The sequence below is a fragment of the Cnephaeus nilssonii genome, assembly GCF_951640355.1.
Source record: "Cnephaeus nilssonii genome assembly, chromosome: 17".
Taxonomy (NCBI): domain Eukaryota; kingdom Metazoa; phylum Chordata; class Mammalia; order Chiroptera; family Vespertilionidae; genus Cnephaeus; species Cnephaeus nilssonii.
Window position 1 is genome coordinate 45,652,161 of NC_137088.1, and position 20,726 is coordinate 45,672,886.

At 50.4% G+C, this 20,726-nt stretch overlaps 1 protein-coding gene across 4 annotated transcripts in view; it reads left to right on the plus strand.

The window, feature by feature from the left end:
• The window catches only part of FLNB (filamin B), a 134,229-nt gene that overhangs the window by 95,848 nt on the left and 17,655 nt on the right, over positions 1–20,726 (plus strand). The window contains exons 25-39 of one of the 4 annotated variants that reach the window (XM_079795236.1): positions 1,983–2,150; positions 3,090–3,182; positions 3,981–4,104; positions 5,060–5,216; positions 6,262–6,451; positions 8,196–8,443; positions 10,913–10,984; positions 11,699–11,801; positions 12,503–12,643; positions 15,373–15,501; positions 16,262–16,435; positions 17,253–17,411; positions 17,702–17,905; positions 19,138–19,290; positions 19,395–19,517. In XM_079795236.1, the coding sequence (XP_079651362.1) occupies positions 1,983–2,150; positions 3,090–3,182; positions 3,981–4,104; positions 5,060–5,216; positions 6,262–6,451; positions 8,196–8,443; positions 10,913–10,984; positions 11,699–11,801; positions 12,503–12,643; positions 15,373–15,501; positions 16,262–16,435; positions 17,253–17,411; positions 17,702–17,905; positions 19,138–19,290; positions 19,395–19,517 (2,238 nt within the window). The remainder of the gene's footprint in view (positions 1–1,982; positions 2,151–3,089; positions 3,183–3,980; positions 4,105–5,059; positions 5,217–6,261; positions 6,452–8,195; positions 8,444–10,912; positions 10,985–11,698; positions 11,802–12,502; positions 12,644–15,372; positions 15,502–16,261; positions 16,436–17,252; positions 17,412–17,701; positions 17,906–19,137; positions 19,291–19,394; positions 19,518–20,726) is intronic. The other 3 variants (XM_079795233.1, XM_079795234.1, XM_079795235.1) reach the window with 3 other exon arrangements.

The following is a 20,726-nucleotide window of genomic DNA, read 5'->3' on the forward strand; positions in this document are numbered from 1 at the left end:
CTCGTTCTAAATTTGAAGGAAAGCTGTTTATTTACAAAGTTGAAAATCTCCACCTTATTTTGTGGTTGGTTCTTATTCCTCTTATACCAGTACACGCATCTTGTTTTCTATTTTTCAACTGACAGTCCTGGTAGCTGATAAAGACACACAACTCAAATTCTTTAATTTCTTTTCTATGGAATGACACACTATATACATTTACTGAAAAACAGGGTTTGTCATCCTCAGAACTGTTGATATTTTGGGCGGGATAATTCTTTGTTGTGGGGGCTATTCTGTCCATCGTAGGGTATTTAGTGGCCCATTTTTTGGGCAACCAAAAATGTCTCCAGATATTGTTATATGTCCAGTGAGAAACAGAATGACCCCTAGTTGAGAACCACTGCTATAAACGATTCAAACGGTAAGTAAATATATGACTTAAGTAAGTAAGGGCCCTCCAACTTTCATGTTCCGGCAGGAAGAGTTTTCATAGGTTCTAGTTCTCTTTATTTGATGAAACATTTGCCACCCAACACACATTGGGATGTGTAGGTGAGGGTGTGGTGTGGTGTGGATGTAAGTTCAAGGACTCGAGGGCGGCTCCTGTGTCAGCTTACGCCTTGTCTCAAGAGTGGTGAGAAAGAGGGCAGAGTCCCACCCCGAGAGCCCCAGAGCAGGAGGAGCCTTGGGTGGATCAGTGTTGTTCTTGCCCTGCAGGCCATGAGCCCAGGGTGAGACTGAGGGGAAGGGGCAGGCTGAGGGTCCTATTTTCAGGTTTCTGGATTGGCTCCCTGGAAGCTGGAGTGTCCTTGGACCACACACACATTCCTGACTCTGTCTGCTCTTCCCCCTTGTCGTGTACAACTGCACACACACTCACAATCACTTTTTCTTTCTCTCACGTTGATCAGAAAGCATTGATGTTCTGCTCAAAGTAATTCTCAGATGTTCATTTAAGCATTAATTTATTTAAGGCAATATTTCTCCTCAAACTTGACCTTGTAGCTGTTGCAATATAGAATTTAAATTCCTGTAATCACTTATCAAGGGGAATTCAGCCGTGGACCAGATAGTCAAAGCTCCTGGCCTCTGGAAGTTTCTTGTCTATTGTTTATGGCACTAAAATTCACGGTTTAACTGCTATGAAGAAAGAGCAGGGCTCAGTGACAGTATACAGAGCCATGGGCGCCTTTTGGAGTTTTACCAGCTCTGCAGTTCATGGGATAGGACAGTAGCTCAGAGAGTGTCGCCAGGCATGACCTGGCGGCTCCAACCAGGCAGGCAGGCAGCAGTGGAGAGGAGCTGCCTGCCTGGTTGGAGCCGCCAGGGAAAGTCTAGAGGACCCTCAGCTTTGAAATTCCCTGTGCAGGAGAGGGTGAGAGTTTGGCCCTGGGGCCGATCCCTGAGCTTGAAGCCAATGGCCATCTGTGTAACAACAGGAAAAGACCCATCCTCAAAGTTTCCTACTCTCTGTTGCTTCCCAGAGCCAAATGCCAGTTGCTCCTAGACCCCAGAATTTTCCCAGGCAGAGTCTTTTGGTGGAGTGTTGGCTGTGTGTCTTAGTGTCAGGCTTCATGGCTAAGGTAACCTGGGAGGTGCTGCTGTGAAATGTTCAGCAACCTGTTGGCTTCTGATTTGCTCTCATGGGAATTTTAGTTGGTTAAACATTGGCCCAGTTTTCCCTGGCCTGGTACAAACCCATAGTGGGGTTATTTTTAACCAGGTATCCTGTGTTAGCCGCAATGGCATATTGGTTTCCTCTGGTGGTCTGTTTGTGGTGGCTGCTTGGGCCACTGGATCGCCTGGGATGAGTGCATCCGCAAGGAGGTCTGCCGTGGTCGATTGGTGATGCCTGCCTGGGGTATGGGTCAGGGGAGTGACACAGAATGCTTGATATCTGCCACCTCGAACTTAACGTTACCTTGTTGGTGCTTGGCTGCTCTCATGCGAAGTTCAGACAACTTCCGACGGAGCTCAGAATCCAAGGGCCTCTTTTGCAGGCAGCCCCTTCCGGGTTCCTGTGAAGGATGTCGTGGACCCCAGCAAGGTCAAGATTGCCGGCCCCGGGTTGGGCTCGGGTGTCCGAGCCCGCATCCTCCAGTCCTTTACGGTGGACAGCAGCAAGGCTGGCCTGGCTCCCCTGGAAGTGAGGGTCCTGGGCCCACGAGGTGAGTATGCATCCTGCCTTCCTGCTGACCTTCAGCTTGCCCAGGGGGAGGCGGCCATGACCTGGAGCAGGCACTTAGCTTTTGAGTTTGGTCATGAACTTAGTTTTTTAAATTTTTTAAAATTGATTTTTAGAGACGGGGAAAGGGAGGGGTTGGGGGGAAGAAAGAGAAACATCGCTGAGAGACGCATCCATCGGCTGCCTCCTGCACGTCCCCTACCAGGGATGGAACCCACAACCCAGGTTCAGTTCTTTAAAGTAGAGAGATCGAGCAGGTGGTGTTGGGCTCTCACCTGTGTAATAATTGTGCAGCTGCTTCATTTTGTGTTTCGGTGTTTGTGAGGTGACAGGGGTCAGTCTGGGGTTTGTGAGGTGACGGGGGTCAGTCTGGGGTTTGGGTGGGTGGAGGGCTCAGAGGTGATACCTCTGTTTGAAATGCCTTCATGCTCACAGGGAACACCCTCCACATTTCCGGACATGACAGATACTCAGCCCCCTTGCCACCTGGCTTTGTCACTGTCCCAACCCCTTGGAGAGAGGGGGTCTCTTTGGGGGGTGGGCTTTGTTGACAGTTTGGTCCGCCCTTTTGGCACTCTGGAATTGGGGTTTGGTAAGATTAGCAGGCCATTTTGGGACAAAGCACTTAAGTTATCTTAAATTTCTTAAATTATCTGGATTTGTCCCTGAAGAGGTACCTTTTTTGAAGAGGAACTTTCTCCTTGAAGAAGTTAGTTCAGTAGGAGGTTATGCCCTTTAAAACTCATGGTGGAAGCAGTTTGGGGAAATGAGGTCCTGGGGCTAGAATTTGATTGTACAGAGTTTCTGAGCCTCTGTGTGTATCCGTGCATGTGCGTGAGAGAGTGCGTGGGGAGGAGGGGGAAGCTTAGATATATATACCTCTGGTATGGAGGATTCTTAAGTAACAGCCTTTCAATTTTAGCTGATGAGACAGATTCCCAGTCATGGCGCAGCCCCTTGAAAGCCATTTCAGAGTTCTTTAAAGGGGACTCGAAGGGTGACTTTATGGAGACAGGTTTGCATTTTCCTATTGGCTGCTGCTCTAATTGATGTAATCAGAATGCCTCTTGCTGGCCTCACCCCTGAAATTGCCTTGTATGTGCCTCCTCTGCTTTGCTTAATGCGCATGCTATGCTTTGGTTAACCTACCCTGCAGTTGACCCATCTTTGAGGCTTGTGTTTAGAACCGGGATCTAGAATCTACCGACCCGATGCATGCCTTGATTATGCTTTGACATAATCTCCAACTGTCTCCTGCAGGCATCCCATTGATGGCTCCCTCACCCCATGAGAAGGGCACCCCACCTGCCCTGCACTTACACCCAGTGTGCTGCCCCTTTGGTCTTTGCCAAAGTGGCCACAAGTCTTGACTCGCCAACCCATTGGTTAATTTTTGCTGTTCCGAGTTCTGGACTCTTTGGCCCTTTTTCAGCTGTAGAGTAAAGTTTGCCGCGTCTGAAGCATGCCTAACCAGCTTGAAAGGATGTCATAGCATGTCTGCAACATGCACCTTCACCGCACGCCCTCCAGGGACAAGTGCGGGCAGTCTCCTTAATTATACTCCAGGGCTGACTGAGGTACCTCAGCCAACAACAAGCTAAAGGTGTCTCTTGGAGTCATTCTGCAGCCGAGAATTGAGGATCCTGTCTCCTGTGATTTCCTAGGCCTCTGATTGTGGCCTGCTTGCATTTATGTTATTCATCAGTGGAAACCAATAGCTCTTGGGGATGAATGTGATCCTTTTTGAACTCAGCCCAGGGTGGAGTGTAGGGGAGGGGAGGCAGTTCCTCAGACCTCTCGTCTCTGCCCTCAGGCCTGGTGGAGCCGGTGAATGTGGTGGACAATGGGGATGGCACACACACGGTGACCTACACCCCATCCCAAGAAGGGCCGTACATGGTCTCTGTGAAATATGCTGATGAAGAGATCCCTCGTAGGTAAGCTCTTGACACTTAGGGAAGGGGTCCAAACCAGACTCAAACCCACCCCTCCACAGGGTTCACCAGCATTGCTCTGGTGGCCCATCCATCCATCCATCCATCCATCCATCCATCCATCCATCCATCTGATCTGCAAGTACCACTGAAAACCTTTGTGGCTCCAGCCCCTAGCCTCACCTCCCGCCCCCTCCTTTCTGCCATTGTTAACTTAAAGACCAGCTGAAATTAAGGAGTTGGGAATTTGGGGGGAGGATGCATTAATTTATCAGTCTTTTTTTCTTCTGACCTGCAAGTAGTTTTCTGATTCAAGCAAAGACTTGTACTTTTTACTTTTCTATCCACAAGGGGTTGGATAGAAATCTTATTCCTCACTCACATTAATACAGAAAATATTGTTGCATAAGCTCTTTACCTCCCACAACAGCCTTCAAAGGTTTTTAAAAATCATACTTAAGATTAAAAAGCTTTGTCCATACCCCAACATACATATTTTACATAAAGATATGTATGTATCTCTAGCTACATAGAAATATGACTTATAAATTATATTTATGTATCTACTTTACTAATAGCATACCATCTAAAGCATACTAAAAATGAAAATAAGAGGATGAGGTAAAATATTAAAACTGAAATTTCAGTGTTCTCTTTCTATTGACCATTGTTTTGGCATAATAAAAGTAGGTTAAATGTGTTTAACCCCATGTTTCCCAAACTAATTTTGGAATTAGTTTATATCCCCTGGATTGCAGTTAGGGAAAGCTGGTCTGGTGTATGATAGTTACTGCCTCATAATTGTAAATTTCTGCTGGACTTAAGACATTAACTAAACTCACCATTTTTATCTGCTGTAGAAATCCTCTTTGCAGTCCCAGTTTCTTTGTGTAAGAGAGGTCAGATGGAGCAGGGTTGATGTGTATCCATACTGACCGAGGGTTGTGTGTCTATCAAGTCCCTTTAAGGTCAAGGTCCTTCCCACATATGATGCCAGCAAAGTGACTGCCAGTGGCCCGGGCCTCAGTTCCTATGGTGTGCCCGCCAGTCTTCCTGTGGAGTTTGCAATCGATGCCAGAGATGCCGGGGAAGGCCTGCTTGCTGTTCAGATAACGGTAACTTTGAGTTCTTTTCTGGATTCAGACTAATAAAGCCTAATTTTCTGGCCAGAGGTAAGAACCAGGATTTTAATAACCAGCTTCTGGCATGGTACCAATGTTTGACGGATTATTCCCACCAGAGAGTCAGTAAATGTGCATGAGGACATGCATGCTTCTCTGAGAGGTCTGAGGGCATAGCCCCAAGCACCACCTTTGGGTGAATCTCATGTATTTGCTATTACAGCTAGTCCTATGTTTTTATGTTAAAATGTTGTTACTCATTGGATTAGTTAGGACTAAGTTCTGCTGCATATCACGAGCTCCAAAATAAGAGTGGCTTAAACACATGTAATTATTCTCTTCTGTTAAAAAAGCCCAGGGGCAAGGCACCTGGGTGCTGTGGCTCATCAGTGAAGCAGGCCCATCTCTCTGCTCCTGTCCTTGTGTGTGGCATCTGCCCTTCAGGTCTCCTCTTGGACCACAAGGCCGAGGTGCCCTGGTTATTGATCCACGTGGCAGGCTGGAAGGAGGAAGACAGACGGGAGAAACAGGGCCTTCCAATCAATCAGCTCTCCAAAGAGCCCTTCATCCTCCCTCACAAGACTTCCACTCCCTTCTCGTTTGCCAGAAATTTGTCACGTCGTGTGGCCAGACCTAGTGACAAAGGATGCTGGGAAGTGGAGTCTTCTATTCTGGGAGCAGTGCACCTAGCTGAGGATTAGGGTCCTATTACTGAGGAGACAAGGGAGTGAGCGTGGTGATGTGTGAGCAGGTCCTCTGCCCCCTTGGGCATGTATCAATGGATTGGGGGATAAAACACTGTTTGTTCACTTGACAGAAACTTTACTAAAAATTGATTGTGTCCATCAATCCCATGTGTTGTTAAAGGGATCTGTGACCTCTCCTCTTCCTACCAAACAATCAAATGGTGTGAAGCCAGTAATTCTGTCTCCTCCCACTGGAGGCACTAATTAATGAGCAAAATGTGTCAAGGGTTTCCATGAATTGTTTCTACATCTTGAGGACAACATCCTAAGTAGCATTTCTCTGTGCTCCACAGGACCAAGAGGGGAAACCCAAAAGAGCCATTGTCCAGGACAATAAAGATGGCACATACGCCGTCACCTACATCCCCGACAAGACTGGCCGCTATATGATCGGGGTCACCTATGGGGGAGATGACATCCCGTTGTCTCCCTACCGCATCCGGGCCACACAGACCGGCGATGCCAGCAAGTGTCTGGCCACAGGTGAGTGCAGGTCAAGAATCTGAAAGCCAGGGTCTGTCCCTTCTCGCCACTTAATAGCTGTGTGATCAAGGCAAGATACTCAACCACTCTGAGCTTCAGTCAGGCTTAAATTGAAGATCTTTTTTACAACATTTAAATTCAAGAACCTCTTCTAAGGGTCAGAGACTGTTTCACAGGGTTATTGCAAAGATTGGATGAGGTCAGGCATGAAAAATGCTTAGCACAGTGCCAGGCACATGGAAGCTATCATTATTGGATTATTTTCAAAGTGGGTGCATTTGTTGAGACATCAGCTGTGATGCTGCTCCCATGAAAAGCAGCAAATGTATGCCTTTCATGGGCTGTTTAATTATTCAAGATCACCTCAGGCCACTATGAGAAACACGTTCAAGCATCTAGGTTTTTCCCTCGACACTTGGGACTAATGTCTAGGTCTCTCAGGAATTCCCCAGGAATCTGTGAGCATCACAGTTCCTTCCATTTCTAAGAGACAACTATTGGGAGTCTATGGGTCCTTCAGTTTCTAAGAACAGCTCTTACCACTCTGATGCTGCTTCAAGCAGATTTCAAAGCATGAATCCCCATGTCTGAAAGGAAACAGATTTGCTTCTCTTTAAATAAAACTAAACATAGGTCCCCCTAGATGTGTCCTATTTCTCTCCTATCTTGTCTTGTTTTGAATGGAGAAAATCTTTTAGCTTTCAGGTCAAGCTTGTAAATTGCTCCCCTTGGCCCTTTTTTGGCTCACCCGTGGCAAAATTTGAGAATGTTTGAAATAGTGGCCAGTCTGCCACATGCTAGGTCTGGATTATCTTTGTTAACCTAAGGGCATGTAATATTGGGAGGTGACTTCCTCCTTGCTTTCCCTTCCTTAGTAGACACGATACTCTGCTTATCCTGGGAGCTCCCATAGGCCACACCCCTGGAGGGTCATTCAGGGGATTCCAAAGTCTGGCTTCTATTCATGTCTGAACAATATGTTCTTATCCCTGTTGTTTCTGCCCACTTTGCCTTTTTTTTTTTTTTTTTTTTTGGTCAATGTGTTTTTAATTTACACTTTTCTGCACTCCCTGATGTTGTGTGGATCCTGTGTAAAGGGATCTACAAAGAGAAAGAGAGACTGGTCATTCATTGTTTCAGGACCGAGGTTGAAAGTCTTCCCTAGCCAGAAGTACCCACCCTTCAGAATTCAGCCATTTCCCCTTTTCTCAGGAAGCCCTCTGTCAATGTGGCAACCCTGGGATAGAACTTATACATGACAACTGTCTGAAGAACAATGGAGGATTTTTTTTCTGTAACTTAGTTCCCCCTCAGGACTTCCACAGCAGGTTGAGCTGTCATTCTTGGTGCCCGACCTGCATCCCACTGCTCTGTTATATTATGAGCATCTCAACTCTGTTTTGCTCACCTTTGTGTGTACCTGGCACTTAAGAAAATGCCCAATATATGTTTGCTAATGAACGTTGACTTTCATCCCCATCCCCTTGAATGCTGGCAGACCAGATCCAGCGTTTGGTTGACACCAGAGCCTGAGATACTCCTTATTTAATAAACAGTGGATGAAATGCTCCCTTGAGCAGTACCTTCCCCAGGTGATTCCTGGGACATCCCTGTATGTGGTGGCAGTTGAAGGTCTAACGTTTATAGATGCAGACAACACGCAAGCGTGTGATTTGTGTTTAGGTCTCCAGGGGAACTGTCCACAGCTGAAGCTTCTCTTCTCTCCTCCTGAACTTTTCTCCAGGTCCTGGAATCGCCTCCATTGTGAAAACTGGCGAGGAGGTGGGCTTTGTGGTTGACGCCAAGACTGCCGGGAAGGGGAAAGTGACCTGCACGGTTCTGACCCCGGACGGCACTGAGGCTGAGGCCGATGTTATCGAAAATGAGGATGGCACCTATGACATTTTCTACACGGCTGCCAAGCCAGGCACCTATGTCATCTACGTGCGCTTCGGTGGCGTTGATATCCCCAACAGCCCCTTCACTGTCATGGTAAGGAAACCCCTTCTCTGCAGCATCTGTTACTGGCAGAAACCATGATAGCTGCCATTTGTTAAACCCTGGCTAGCACATCCCCTTCCACATTTCTTTTTTCTTGAAAACTTCTTTTCTTAAGCAGTCATGACCTTTTAGGGACATTCTAGGATCCCAGAGAGCCTTTGGCTCTAAGAGTTTTTAGGGAATGTTACCAGCTACCAAGTACCCATCATGCTAAGGGTCTTCGGCAGTGCCCTGGCCTAAGCACAGTTCAGAAAGATAAACTGACAAAAAACATTTATAAGTGAAACATTATATTTTATTATTCTGCTGTCCTCCTCCTGCTGCTCCCCCACCACCATGGTCTGGAGGAGAGAGAGACTTGACTTTGGTATCTCATGACTCAGAGTACCTCCAGTTGTGCTTGGAGAGATTCAGACTTTGCACGTGAAGGGAAATAGCTTGTCTTTTAAAACTAGGAACATCTGGAAGAAAGAAACCATTATACACACTTCTAGGCCAAAGAATGACGCGGCTCTTTAATTTTCAATCTGAGTGGCTTTTAGATCTTTCTCTGATTATTAAGGTTCTTCAACCAGGAAAGCGGTTAGAAACCTTAGCAGCATTCACTCAGTTAACCCTCAAAGCAAGCATTGTTGGCCCTTTCACAAATGAGCTGTAGGAGGAGGGGTCAGACTCAAGTCCACTGAGCCCAAAGTGCCCGCTCTAGACAGCTGCCGAGCGCTGTGCGGCCCCTCACCCAGTGTCCTTGGAGACCGCGGCGACAGCCACCCTTGGCTGCAAAGTTCATAGGCCTCAGTGACCTGGCCCCCCGCACAGCCTTCAAAGCCCCTTGTAAGGATTACACTTTATGCAGCCACGGAGAAGGGCATGAAGACGCCATTTCAAACAGAAGTCCAAGTCTGTCTTCCAACAGCGTGTTGTGTGTTGTAGTTCTTTCCCTTCCCATCGGCGTTTGTTTATCTGTGAATGCGCCAGAGGTCTGGAGGCTCTTCCACGTCTCAGGGATACAAACACTTGTCAACTTTTGACGCTGCTCAGTTGGGAGTGCTTTTCTCCTTCAGGGCTGGAAGAAATGCGGCTAGAAGCTTGGTGTCCTCCCAGAGAAGGGTCCCATCTCGGGTTTTATCTGGTTGGTTCGAATTGGCAGGGTCGTTGTGGCAGACAAGTCAGAGACCTGAAGTGGGAGCCACCAGACTCATTAGGAGTAAATGTCCCCTTGACCCTGGGATGCGCGAAGGATACTTTGTGTGGACGCACTGCCCCGAACCACAGCTGACAGCTGGAGGGCGCATCACCCACAGGACCAGGCTTGGGTCTCCCATCTCCCCTCCGCGCTTTCTCCAGCCTCACCTACAGGCAGACTTTCTTTTCATTGGCTCCTTATGGGTAGATTCCCTGCCTCCCTCTACAGTCTTGGGGCCAAAGGGCCACGAACACCCAGTACTGCCTTTGCAGCCAATGTCTCAGGGAGACTGGGTGGGCTGGTTCAATTCTGTACATCACGCAGAAGACGTGCACAGGAAGTCACGGGTCTAACAGCTTATCTGCTCATCACTGTTGAGAAGTCCTGACTCAGAGGCCATCACGTAGCCAGTGAAAGATCTTCCTCCCTGGCCGTGTGTCCCTGAATGTCCCCAAGAAGCAGGGGGTAGGGCTGTTCCAAACGTTGACGCTCACAAAGCTGCCTTCGTAAGTGAAGCTCCCTTTCAGCATATGACAAAGGACACGAAAAGGAGTGAGCATGGGCACGTGGGCCTTCTCCGTAGGGAGGCCTTCCGATGATCTTGTTTGATTTGGCAGGAGAGGGAACCCCTCTCTTATTAGGTCAGTTGGATCAGGGACATGAAGTCTGGTTTTTAAAAAATTAATTTATCAAGACCTTTTAAATATGAACGACTGTAGACACTTACCAAGGTAACAGGAAACCACTTGCCCAGTTTCATGCTGCAGAGGCGACGAGTGTTAGCGTTTCCCATCGTTTTTGTGCCGGGATCACACCATGCACATTGCTTTGCAACTTGCTTCCTTCCCTCCTCGGGAAGGCCCTTCCATATTAATTTTCCGGGCTGGACCACCTCTCCAGAGTGGACAGACTCCCACCATTTACTTAGCCGACTCCCTTACAGATGGACATTTAGGTTGCTTCAGGTTTTCATGACCACGAGCAGCTCCTGGTAAAACCCCTTGCATGCATCACTTACCTTTAGACTTTCCTGCTAGTGTTTCTATAGATCTGCTTCCTAGGAGTGGGGCCATGGGTTCAAAGGGCATGTGGATTTGACATTCGAAGAGAGGACGTCAGCTTGCTCTCCACAAGGGTAGGAAGAAGGTAGAGCGAGAGGCTTTCTGCTGTGCAAGATGAGCAGATGGGGAGGAAGCAGTCCTCAGGGTGCAGATCCTACTGAGTAGCAACGTCCCGCCAATGAGATTCCCTACTAATCTCCATTTGCCACCAACCAGGCCACAGATGGGGAAGTCACAGCCGTGGAGGAGGCACCGGTAAATGCATGTTCCCCTGGATTCAGGCCCTGGGTACACTTTTTTTTTTCCTTTTTTTTTGCATTTCTGTGTTTACTCAGCCTTCATTTCAGAAAAGCTACAGCCTGCTTCTGGGGATCGCTTAAGCCCTCTGGGTGCCCTGGTCACTGGTTTGTCCCCCACTGATCAGTCCATCACAATGAACCCTGCTTTCTCTGTAATGAGACCCACCATGTCATCGTCTGCGCTCCACGAATCGCCCACCGTCACGTCTGATCACGCTCGGTGCAGTGTGTCTCTGTTTAATGAGAAAGATGGACAGCTGTCTTCAGCCCTCCCGCTGACTCTCAGAGCCGCCACTTGCACATTTGGTTTCTGTTCAGAGGAAAAGCCACCTGCTGCTCCTTTCTGCCACTTAAAACACACCTTCTTTTCCAGGCCACGGCACTAAACCTTTCCCGGTGGAGCCTCTTGGGACTCACAGACATTTCTGTCTCTCACTTTCTCACTTTCCCGTGGGCGCTTCTGGGAATTTTACAAGCGAATTGCCTAGTGGTTTTTAGCAATTGGTCAGCATGACTTCTCCGAGCCCTCGGGTTCTGCTCTGGCCCCAGGGCCGGTTGGACAAAGCCCATACCACATGGGCCGCCACCTCCCCAAATCCTGGCTGCACTGGCTTGCAAAATTCCCAGTTGCTCTGCCCCCTGTAGCTTCACTAGCCCACGCTGTTGTCCACTTTACCCAGTGACCTCTGCTTCCTGTTTTTAGGTCACCGAAGAGGCCTATGTCCCAGTGAGTGACATGAACGGCCTGGGGTTTAAACCTTTCGACTTGGTCATTCCGTTTGCGGTCAGAAAAGGAGAAATCACCGGTAAGCACTGTCATGAAAGCTGTCTCATTCCCGCTCGCTCGCACACTCTCTCGCCTGATCGGTGACGGGTGGTGGTCCCCCCGGCCCCCCAGACCTGCGTTCCTGATCCCAGCATCCATGGTTCTTGTGCTGGGGATGGGCCATGAGCCCTGACATTGCAGAACGTGCTGTGTCTCTATGTGTGCCTCTGAAGAGGTGGTCATTTATAAGTTGCATTCTATCCTGGAGAGAGCTGGGGCTTCTCTCTGGGTGAAGAACTACTGTGTTTAGATACTTCCACTGTTGGGTTCCTGTTCCCGCTTTTCCTGCCTCTCTGTCTCCCACTTTCCCAGCGGGGTGTTGACATAGGTCTGTGGTGCGGTCACTTTCTCTGCCAGCCTCCTCTTACTGCCGGCTTCTCTTTGGGTTGAGGCTCTACTAACCCTCTGCTCACAGTCAAGTCCTGTTCAAAGTTCTAACTTGTCTTTACAAAGTAGAAAACCCTTTCCTTAGGAGTTGCTGCTGCGTTTTGTGGGAGCAGAAGGAACAAAATAAAGGGACATGCAGGTCTGTTTTCCTGTTCTGGAACTTGGGTGTTTTAGGCAGCAGTGAGTGTTCTGGGGTCTGAAAACCTGTGCTCGGAAGGCCACCGGTGCCTGGTGCCGGCTTCTCCGGGGGCGGTCGCTGGTGGGCTCATGGCCCTGTCTCCCTGTGCTCCACAGGAGAGGTCCACATGCCCTCCGGGAAGACGGCCACGCCCGAGATTGTGGACAACAAGGACGGCACGGTCACCGTCAGATACGCCCCCACGGAGGTGGGGCTCCATGAGATGCACATCAAGTACATGGGCAGCCACATCCCCGGTGAGTCGGGCTCCGCGCACGCCCTGCAGGGCTCCGGGACCCAGGGGCTTGGGCTTCTGGGAGGTTTGCTGCCGTACAGCCCCCCGCTGTGTGGGAAATAGGTGGCAGGTTGAGGAATGCAGTGTCGGGCTCCCTGTGAAACCTAACAGCCTGTGACCCCAGCAGATCCGGCTAATTTCCAGAAGGGATGATGCATCTAAGTGTCCCGGGTCACAGTGCAGGCCCTTTGGGCTGTGATTGTTTGTCTTTGTCACGATGCCGAGTGCGGCCAAAGGATGAGCCGGAAGAAAAATGTGAGGCGCATCGGGGACTTTCCAGCCTGGCCTGCAGAGCCCTGTGTGGTGGTGGTGGGGGTGGGGGGTGGTGGTGGAGGAAGAGGTTGTGAGAAGAGGACAAGCTGCCTTCTTCTTTATTTTTTTTAAAATATATTTTTATTGATTTCAGAGAGGAAGGGAGAGGGAGAGAGAGAGAGAAACATCAACGATGAGAGAGAATCATTGACCGGCTGTCTCCTGCACGCCCCACACTGGGAATCGAGCCCTCAGCCTAGGCAGGTGCCTGACCGGGAATTGAACCGCAACCTCCGGGTTCATAGTTTGACACTCAACCACTGAGCCACGCTGGCCAGGCTAAGCTGCCCTCTTGTCACACTGCCCTTGACGAGGAAAACCAGCTCAGGTTTCGTGTCCACCAACCAGCACTGTGTTATTCTTGTTCTTTTTCTTAAAAATTCCTTAACTACGTCTCCTTTTTTAAAATTTAGTATTTTGAGTAGGCCGCATACACATGGCTTAGAAAATGATGTGGAGAAAGGTTTCCTTCCCACCCATCATAACCCTCACTTGCCCTCTGACAATTTTTTATGTTGGATTTCAGAACATTTTTAAGACCCTACAAGCAAACAGGAAAATAGATTTCTAATCCTTCCTTGTTTTTTACATAAATGGTAGCATCCTCTACACATTATTGTGTCCTTGTCCTTTTTATCTCCTGCATGCAGGAGAACTGTGCACGTCCAAATGATAGCGCATCTTCAGAGAGCCCGCCCATTGGGTGGACCGTGGCACGTTTAACCATTGCCCCCGTCGGAGGACATTTAGCCTCTTCCCCACCTTTTGCCACAGTGCATAGCCTTTCCCGTTCAGCACGTCACACCGGCAAAGGCGAACCTGTGAGGTGTGGTTCTATGGGGAGGAATTTCTGGTCGCAGGGACAGGCATCCATCCTGTTGCTAGAACTTGCCAAGTTGCCTTTCGTCGGGGCTCTTCCAGTTTCCACATGCAGCAGCCACGGAGGAGAGGGCGCCTGCTTTTCCACAGATGGGCCAGGGGATTATGCTATCCAGTTTTTGGATCTTTGCCAAACCGGTAGTTGCAAAAGCAGTATCTCAGGATTGCTTTATTGGTATTGCTCTTGTGAGTGAGATTGAGTAACTTTCTATATGTTTACGTACCATTTGTGTTTCTTTTTCTGTGAACTGAACGTTGGTCTCCATGGCCTGGTTTCTCTCTTTGGTTATTGGCCTTTGTGGTATCCGTTTCTGGGAGCGATTTCAATCCTGGAGAGGTTAGCCGTTGGTGATAGGAATTGCAAATACTTCTCCCAGTTGGATGTTTGCTTTCGTTTATGGGTATATCTGGGCATAATATTTGTTCAAAGCAACAATGTGTTATCTGCTTCTATTTAAATACCCCAAAGATGCAGATGTAGAGAAAGTAAAAAAAAAAAAAAAAAAAAAAAGTCTTTCTCCCACTTCCTCCTACCTCCCTGCTGGTCTGTGTATGGATGTTTCTCTTGGTACCCACAAACATGCCTATAATTTTGTTCTGTTTTGTTTTTAAAGGAATGGGATAATGATATTAATATTATGCAGCAACCTGCCCCTTTCTCTTTTTATTGGCACACATTGTGGATAATCTCTCAAGTTAGTGCATACAGACTCCCTCATTCTTTAGTGACCTGCGAGGAGAGCCCCCTATTGTTCGGCTCTGGGCTTTTCCGAATTTGCATCTGGCCACTGTGGAAATGGAAGTGCTTGCATAGGGCTGGCTGGTGTGTGTGTATGGGGGAGGGGGGGCGGGAGGGGGAGGGCGGGGGAGAGTAGGTAGAGAGGACCACAGTGGGGTAAATTCCCATAGTGTGGGGTGGGCTTATAGGGCCTTACATTTTGCCTTCCCAAAAGACCTTTCCAGCTGTGTTCCCTCTGGTAGTGTGTCATTTCTTCACTTGGTTGGCCGTTCCCTCCTAATTCAGGAGTGGGGAACGCCCAGCCCATGGCCCACGAAATCCTTTGGTCTGGCCCTCCCAAGGCATCAGGGGTGAGTTAATTAAATGTTTGACCCAATAGAGCAGGCTAATTCTTTACGTTGATAATTTTGTGTGGCCCGCGAATGGTGTTATCAATATCCAAATGGCCCTCAGCAGAAAAAAGGCTCCCCACCCCTGTCCTAACTAGTCCCCTTGAGCCAGACTCGCCTGTTTTATTCAGCGCCCCCTCTAGTCCGGAGCGGCCTTAGGATTGTTTTCCTTGTGTAAGCTTGAAGGGGCAATAGTGAGTAGACGCCGTTGGTGTCCTCGGATGGTGATCTCCAGCAGAGGCTCAGTTCGCGGTCTGCCTCTGTGTGGGAGACGCCACCCCTGCCTGCCGTTAGAGGAAGGTAAGCGCCGCTGTCCGAGGTCTGCGCTCCCCCGCACTGAGTCCATTTTGTTTGTGTTCTTTGCCCGCCCAGAGAGCCCGCTCCAGTTCTACGTGAACTACCCCAACAGTGGGAGCGTTTCTGCTTACGGTCCGGGGCTGGTATATGGCGTGGCCAACAAAACCGCCACCTTCACCATCGTCACTGAGGATGCAGGAGAAGGTACTGTGACGTGTGTGTGGTTATATGCTTTCAGCTTTCCCTTTGAGAATCCAGTGGACACGACCCCGGGGCAGCTTTTAAAAAGAAGGCTGTTGGGCAGTAGTATTTATCTTTTTTTGTTTCATGTAAATCTCAGGCACAGCTGCTCTGTCTTCCACCCAAAACAGGACTTTTTGAAGTTCCTGGGGTTCTGATTGAAATCAGATTCACGCTGTGAAATGTTTTATGTGATTTGCCCGAAATCTAAGTGTTTTGGTTGATGACGTTTTTGGTTTTGTTCTTTTTGCACATGTACGTGCATCCACGGGACCACATGAGTTATTTGGCTCTGTGTGCGTGTGCATTGTCTTTGTGGAGATTTTAAAATCTGTGTTTCTAATGGGATCTCCACATGGCCTCCAGCCTGACCAGCGTGGCAGTGTGTGACACTTCCGTATGCGTGGTGACGTGCGGGGCTCCGGCCCTTTCTCGTCCGCACATTCCGAAGAGCAGTGGTGGGAGATGGGGATTCCTTCGGTCCCTTCCGGGGTGACTTCGGGGCCAGCGTCTGTTCTTCCCTTCACCAGGATAAGTGAAGAATTCAGAGGTGGAGTGTTGTGCCATAGTCGCTTAGTTCTGACCTAATGCCCCTTGCCCGCGGCTCACGTGGCCTGTGCCAGTCTGGCGCTCCCGACCTCAGGGCTGCCCTGGATGAGTTGCTGTCCCTGTGGAAACAAGGGAACACTCCCTGATGGCCCTCACTCCCTGCTCCCATTCTCAGGGGGTCTGGACTTGGCTATCGAGGGGCCCTCCAAGGCTGAAATCAGCTGCATTGACAACAAAGACGGGACGTGCACAGTGACCTACCTGCCCACCCTGCCCGGCGACTACAGCATTCTGGTCAAGTACAATGACAAGCACATCCCTGGCAGCCCCTTCACCGCCAAGATCACAGGTAAGGTGGCCTGACCTGCTGGGGGCTTTCTCGTTGGAGGCCTGGCCAGCCCGGCAGCCTGTCACAGAGACTCAACGCGGAGAAACTGGGGGTGCAAGGCCAACTTTGGACAGGCTAATTCCCCCCTTAGCTGGTAATCCAGGGGAAAGCACTCACATTTGGAGGGCAGTCATTTTGTCCAGTCTGACTCCTGCGTGCACATGGAAGGCGCCCAGATAGAGGCATTCAAATAACACTTACTGCACGAATAGATGAGCTCACAGATGCCCTTCTGCATCACTGCTGGATAATTATTCTCTCCCATTGTACAGATGGGAAAACGGAGGCTTGGAGAGATAGTGCTCAGCCAGGTTTCCATGTGGATATTCTAGGGTGCAGGTTGAGGTTATCTGATTCAAAGGCCTGCTGCTCCCCTGTGTGCTCGCTGTGCTCGGATCCTGCGCTCGGTGGGTCATGCAGAAGATGTGCAGGACAAAGTTCTTGCCCCTGAGTTGTTCAGCCCTGTGCGGAGCAGGATGAGTGTTTACCTGGGAAATGCCCAAGGGGATGGCAAGCAGGTGGCAGATGCCTTCACCGGTAAAGACTCATTTAAGAAGTGGTCCGTGAGGACTCAGGCTCCAGCTCCTGCCAGCATCTGGCCTTCCCTTCACCAGGCCTAAGTAGAAGTCATTCGTTGTTGATTAGGTCCATAAGGCGTGTTTTTTCACTTAACTTTGGGTAACTGCTTCGGGCTGTTCATCTGTAAACGACGTGGGGTGAAGGCTCTGGAGAGCGGGTGACCACATGTGACGGGCTGTGTTTGGGGGGTGTTTCCCAGATGACAGCCGACGGTGCTCTCAGGTGAAGTTGGGCTCTGCCGCCGACTTCCTGCTGGACATCAGCGAGACCGACCTCAGCACGCTGACGGCCAGCATTAAGGCCCCGTCCGGCCGTGACGAGCCCTGTCTCCTGAAGAGGCTGCCCAATAATCACATCGGTGAGCCCGGGCTGCCTTCCTGGACTGAGCTGGGACCCTTTGGTGGGAGATGGGGATCCCTTCGGTCCTTTCTGGGGAAGTAGGTAACGCCTCGGAGTGCGATACGATAAGCCTGCTGGGTCACATGAGTGCATTTCCGTGTTGCGAGGTTGACCACCCTTACATACGCTCTGGTGTAGCCAGGACGTCAGGGAGCCATACTTCCATTCCTGCGAGTGGGTCTGCCTCCCCGCTCCTCTCCTTCATCCCCTCTCCCTCCTCTTACAAACCCTGATGTGTGCCCGGTCCAGGCATCTCCTTCATCCCCCGGGAGGTGGGTGAACACCTGGTCAGCATCAAGAAGAACGGCAACCACGTGGCCAACAGTCCCGTGTCCATCATGGTGGTCCAGTCCGAGATCGGTGACGCCCGCAGAGCCAAAGTCTACGGCCGAGGCCTGTCCGAAGGCCGGACTTTCGAGATGTCGGAGTTCATCGTGGACACGAGAGATGCAGGTCTGTGGGTGGTCCCAGGCGAAAGGCCAGGGCTTTTTGCTCAAGCGTCTTCATGTTTTCATCCTATCAACTCCCTTTTCTTTCTGAGCATCCTTCAGACTGTCTGTCCTTTTGCCGGCATTATCACGGAAGCCTCATGACCACCGGGAAAGTCGGTGTTGTATTGTTTTCTAAATTAAGAACCTGAGGCTCACGGGTCAACAGCCCTCTGCTTCTGGCATTTGAACCCAGAGCCACTACAACTCCCAGATCTCTCTCTCTCTCGTTATCTGTACTCCCAGCCCTGCTCTCAGCTCCCCAGGTCTCCTGGACTCCTCCCCAGCAAAGGCTGTTGGGCCAGCTGGCCAGGACCGTGTCCCGCTCCCAGTGCTTTCGTGGAAGTGATGAATCTTTTCCTGTTTCCTCTCTGAGATGGTTTGAAGTAGTCTGGGCCTCCCCAACCCAATGCCACAGCCAGCGCCTTCCTTCTCCCGCCTTCTTGAGTGATGGCTGAATTGGTGACTTCTAGACGAAGCCCTAGTCCTGGGGCAGTGGTCGGCAAACTCATTAGTCAACAGAGCCAAATATCAGCAGTACAACGATTGAAATTTCTTTTGAGAGCCAAATTTTTTAAACTTAAACTTTTTCTAAAGCCACTTCTTCAAAATAGACTCGCCCAGGCCGTGGTATTTTGTGCAAGAGCCACACTCAAGGGGCCAAAGAGCCGCATGTGGCTCGCGAGCCACAGTTTGCCGACCACGGTCCTGGGGGGAAAGGGCTGGACAATTTCTGGTCCTGATGGGCAGATCCTTGTGTTGTTCAGCCTTCGTATCTGCTGTCTTCGTGGTCCCCTGGCTGGAGATCCAGGGCAGCGTGGAAATTCAAATGTTCAGGCCTGTGGCTGGCCATGAGCCCTCGCGGCAGCGCATGCCATTCTTGGAGGCGTGTGGGCAGTGTTTACCCCAGGGGGCTCTGCAGGGCAGGTGCTCCGAGGGGCAGTAGGACATCACCCTCCAGAAAATGGTTCTGTGGTCAGAGTCATGCTCAGCAGGCTCTTCCACTACAGGACTTCTCAGAGCCTTGAACCGGCTCCTCTGTGGGGGGCTGTCTGCAGCAGGGGTCACAGTGACTTTCTTTTTGCTCTTTGCAAATGGCAGTATGCGTTTCCAGGGTCAGATGTCCGTTCTGCATGCACCGAGCTCCCCCTTCCCAATGAGTTGCTGTCAAAACAGCCCCCGGCTACTGTGTTGCAGGCTATGGTGGCATATCCCTGGCGGTGGAAGGCCCCAGCAAAGTAGACATCCAGACAGAGGACCTGGAGGATGGCACCTGCAAGGTCTCCTACTTCCCCACCGTGCCTGGGGTGTACATCGTCTCTACCAAGTTCGCCGACGAGCACGTGCCTGGTACACGCGGCCCCCTCTGTCCTCTCTGCCCGCTGCTTGAGTTTGCTGTAAGGGCTGTGCCTCGGGCTCTGGGTTGCTCACGTAAACCCTCTCGGTTCTTGCAGGGAGCCCGTTTACCGTGAAGATCAGTGGGGAGGGGAGAGTGAAGGAGAGCATCACCCGTACCAGCCGAGCCCCATCTGTGGCCACTGTCGGGAGCATCTGCGACCTGAACCTGAAAATCCCAGGTGAGCACGAGGGGCTCACGGGTCAGGGCAGGGGGGCCATTGGGAGTCAAGTCCACTATGGACGACTCATTTTTAAAATTTCAGTTATAATAGTGTTTTTAATACTTGTTTTCACAGAGGCCCATTCAGGAAAAAGGAATCTGTTTACCTGCTATCTTTTTCTTCTTCCAAATGAAAATAGTTTTGTTGCATCACCTTGGGGGAGATAGATACGCTCTTAGATTGTTCATTTAGTTTTTGTCGAATAGAATAACCCCAGTGAGAGATCTGGCCTTGCTGAGGCCAGTGTCTGAAAGTTTTAAAGAGATGTCAGCCCACCAGTACCTTCTAATCCCCATTCATCTCCTTCGTTCCTAAAACTGGAATGAGGGCTATGCTGCAGGGCTGGCGCGGGGCTGGGGGGGGGGAGGGGGGGAGGGAGGGAGGCGGGGGAGGCACATCTAGCCCTTTGGCCATAAATTGTTCCTCATGGGGCCAAATTAGTCAGCCGATCGCCACAGCCCTTCTGAAATGTGGCCCAGGGTCGTTCCGTAAAGAAATCCCCCAAAAGAGCCGTTGCCGAGTGCGGGAAGGCGCCGAGGCCCTAGCTGCCCAGGTTCTGTGGGACGGAACAGCTACCCTCACGTCCTGGTCTGGCGAGGGGGCCCTTTTCCCGCACGGGGTTCCCATCTTTCCTAATGTGTCGCATGTCTTTGCTCTGCCCTCTGAGCAACATTTGATGGGTTCTTCCTGTGCGGACACGAGTCACGTGTGACTGTGGTAAAAGCCTCATTACTTTGGTGTCAGACAGGACCGCTGGAACAGAGCTGGATCGTGACCATGAAGTTCCTTGTTAATGAGTCCACAGGATTGCATTTCGTGTCTGGGTGCCCCACCCTTCCCTGGGTTTTCTCATGTCACACGCACTCAACGTCTGTGCCTCAACCCCTGTAGTCAATGGTCTGTGCCGTTGGCCGCCGTGCCAGGCTGCGGGCACCTCGCGTGGGACTGCTGGGCCGGCGTGTCTCAGATGCTGCTACGCCTTGGCAGCTGCCCTCCAGAACATGAATCGGTGCCCGTTTCTCTGTTTCTTACCAGCGCTGGGCACTGGCGTTCACTCTCACGTGGATCAATCAGATGGAAAAATACGGTGTCCAGTGTTCAGTTTCACTTCCCTGCTCACCGGTGAAGGGACCATCTTCTTTGCTGTACACGCCTCATTTACAAACG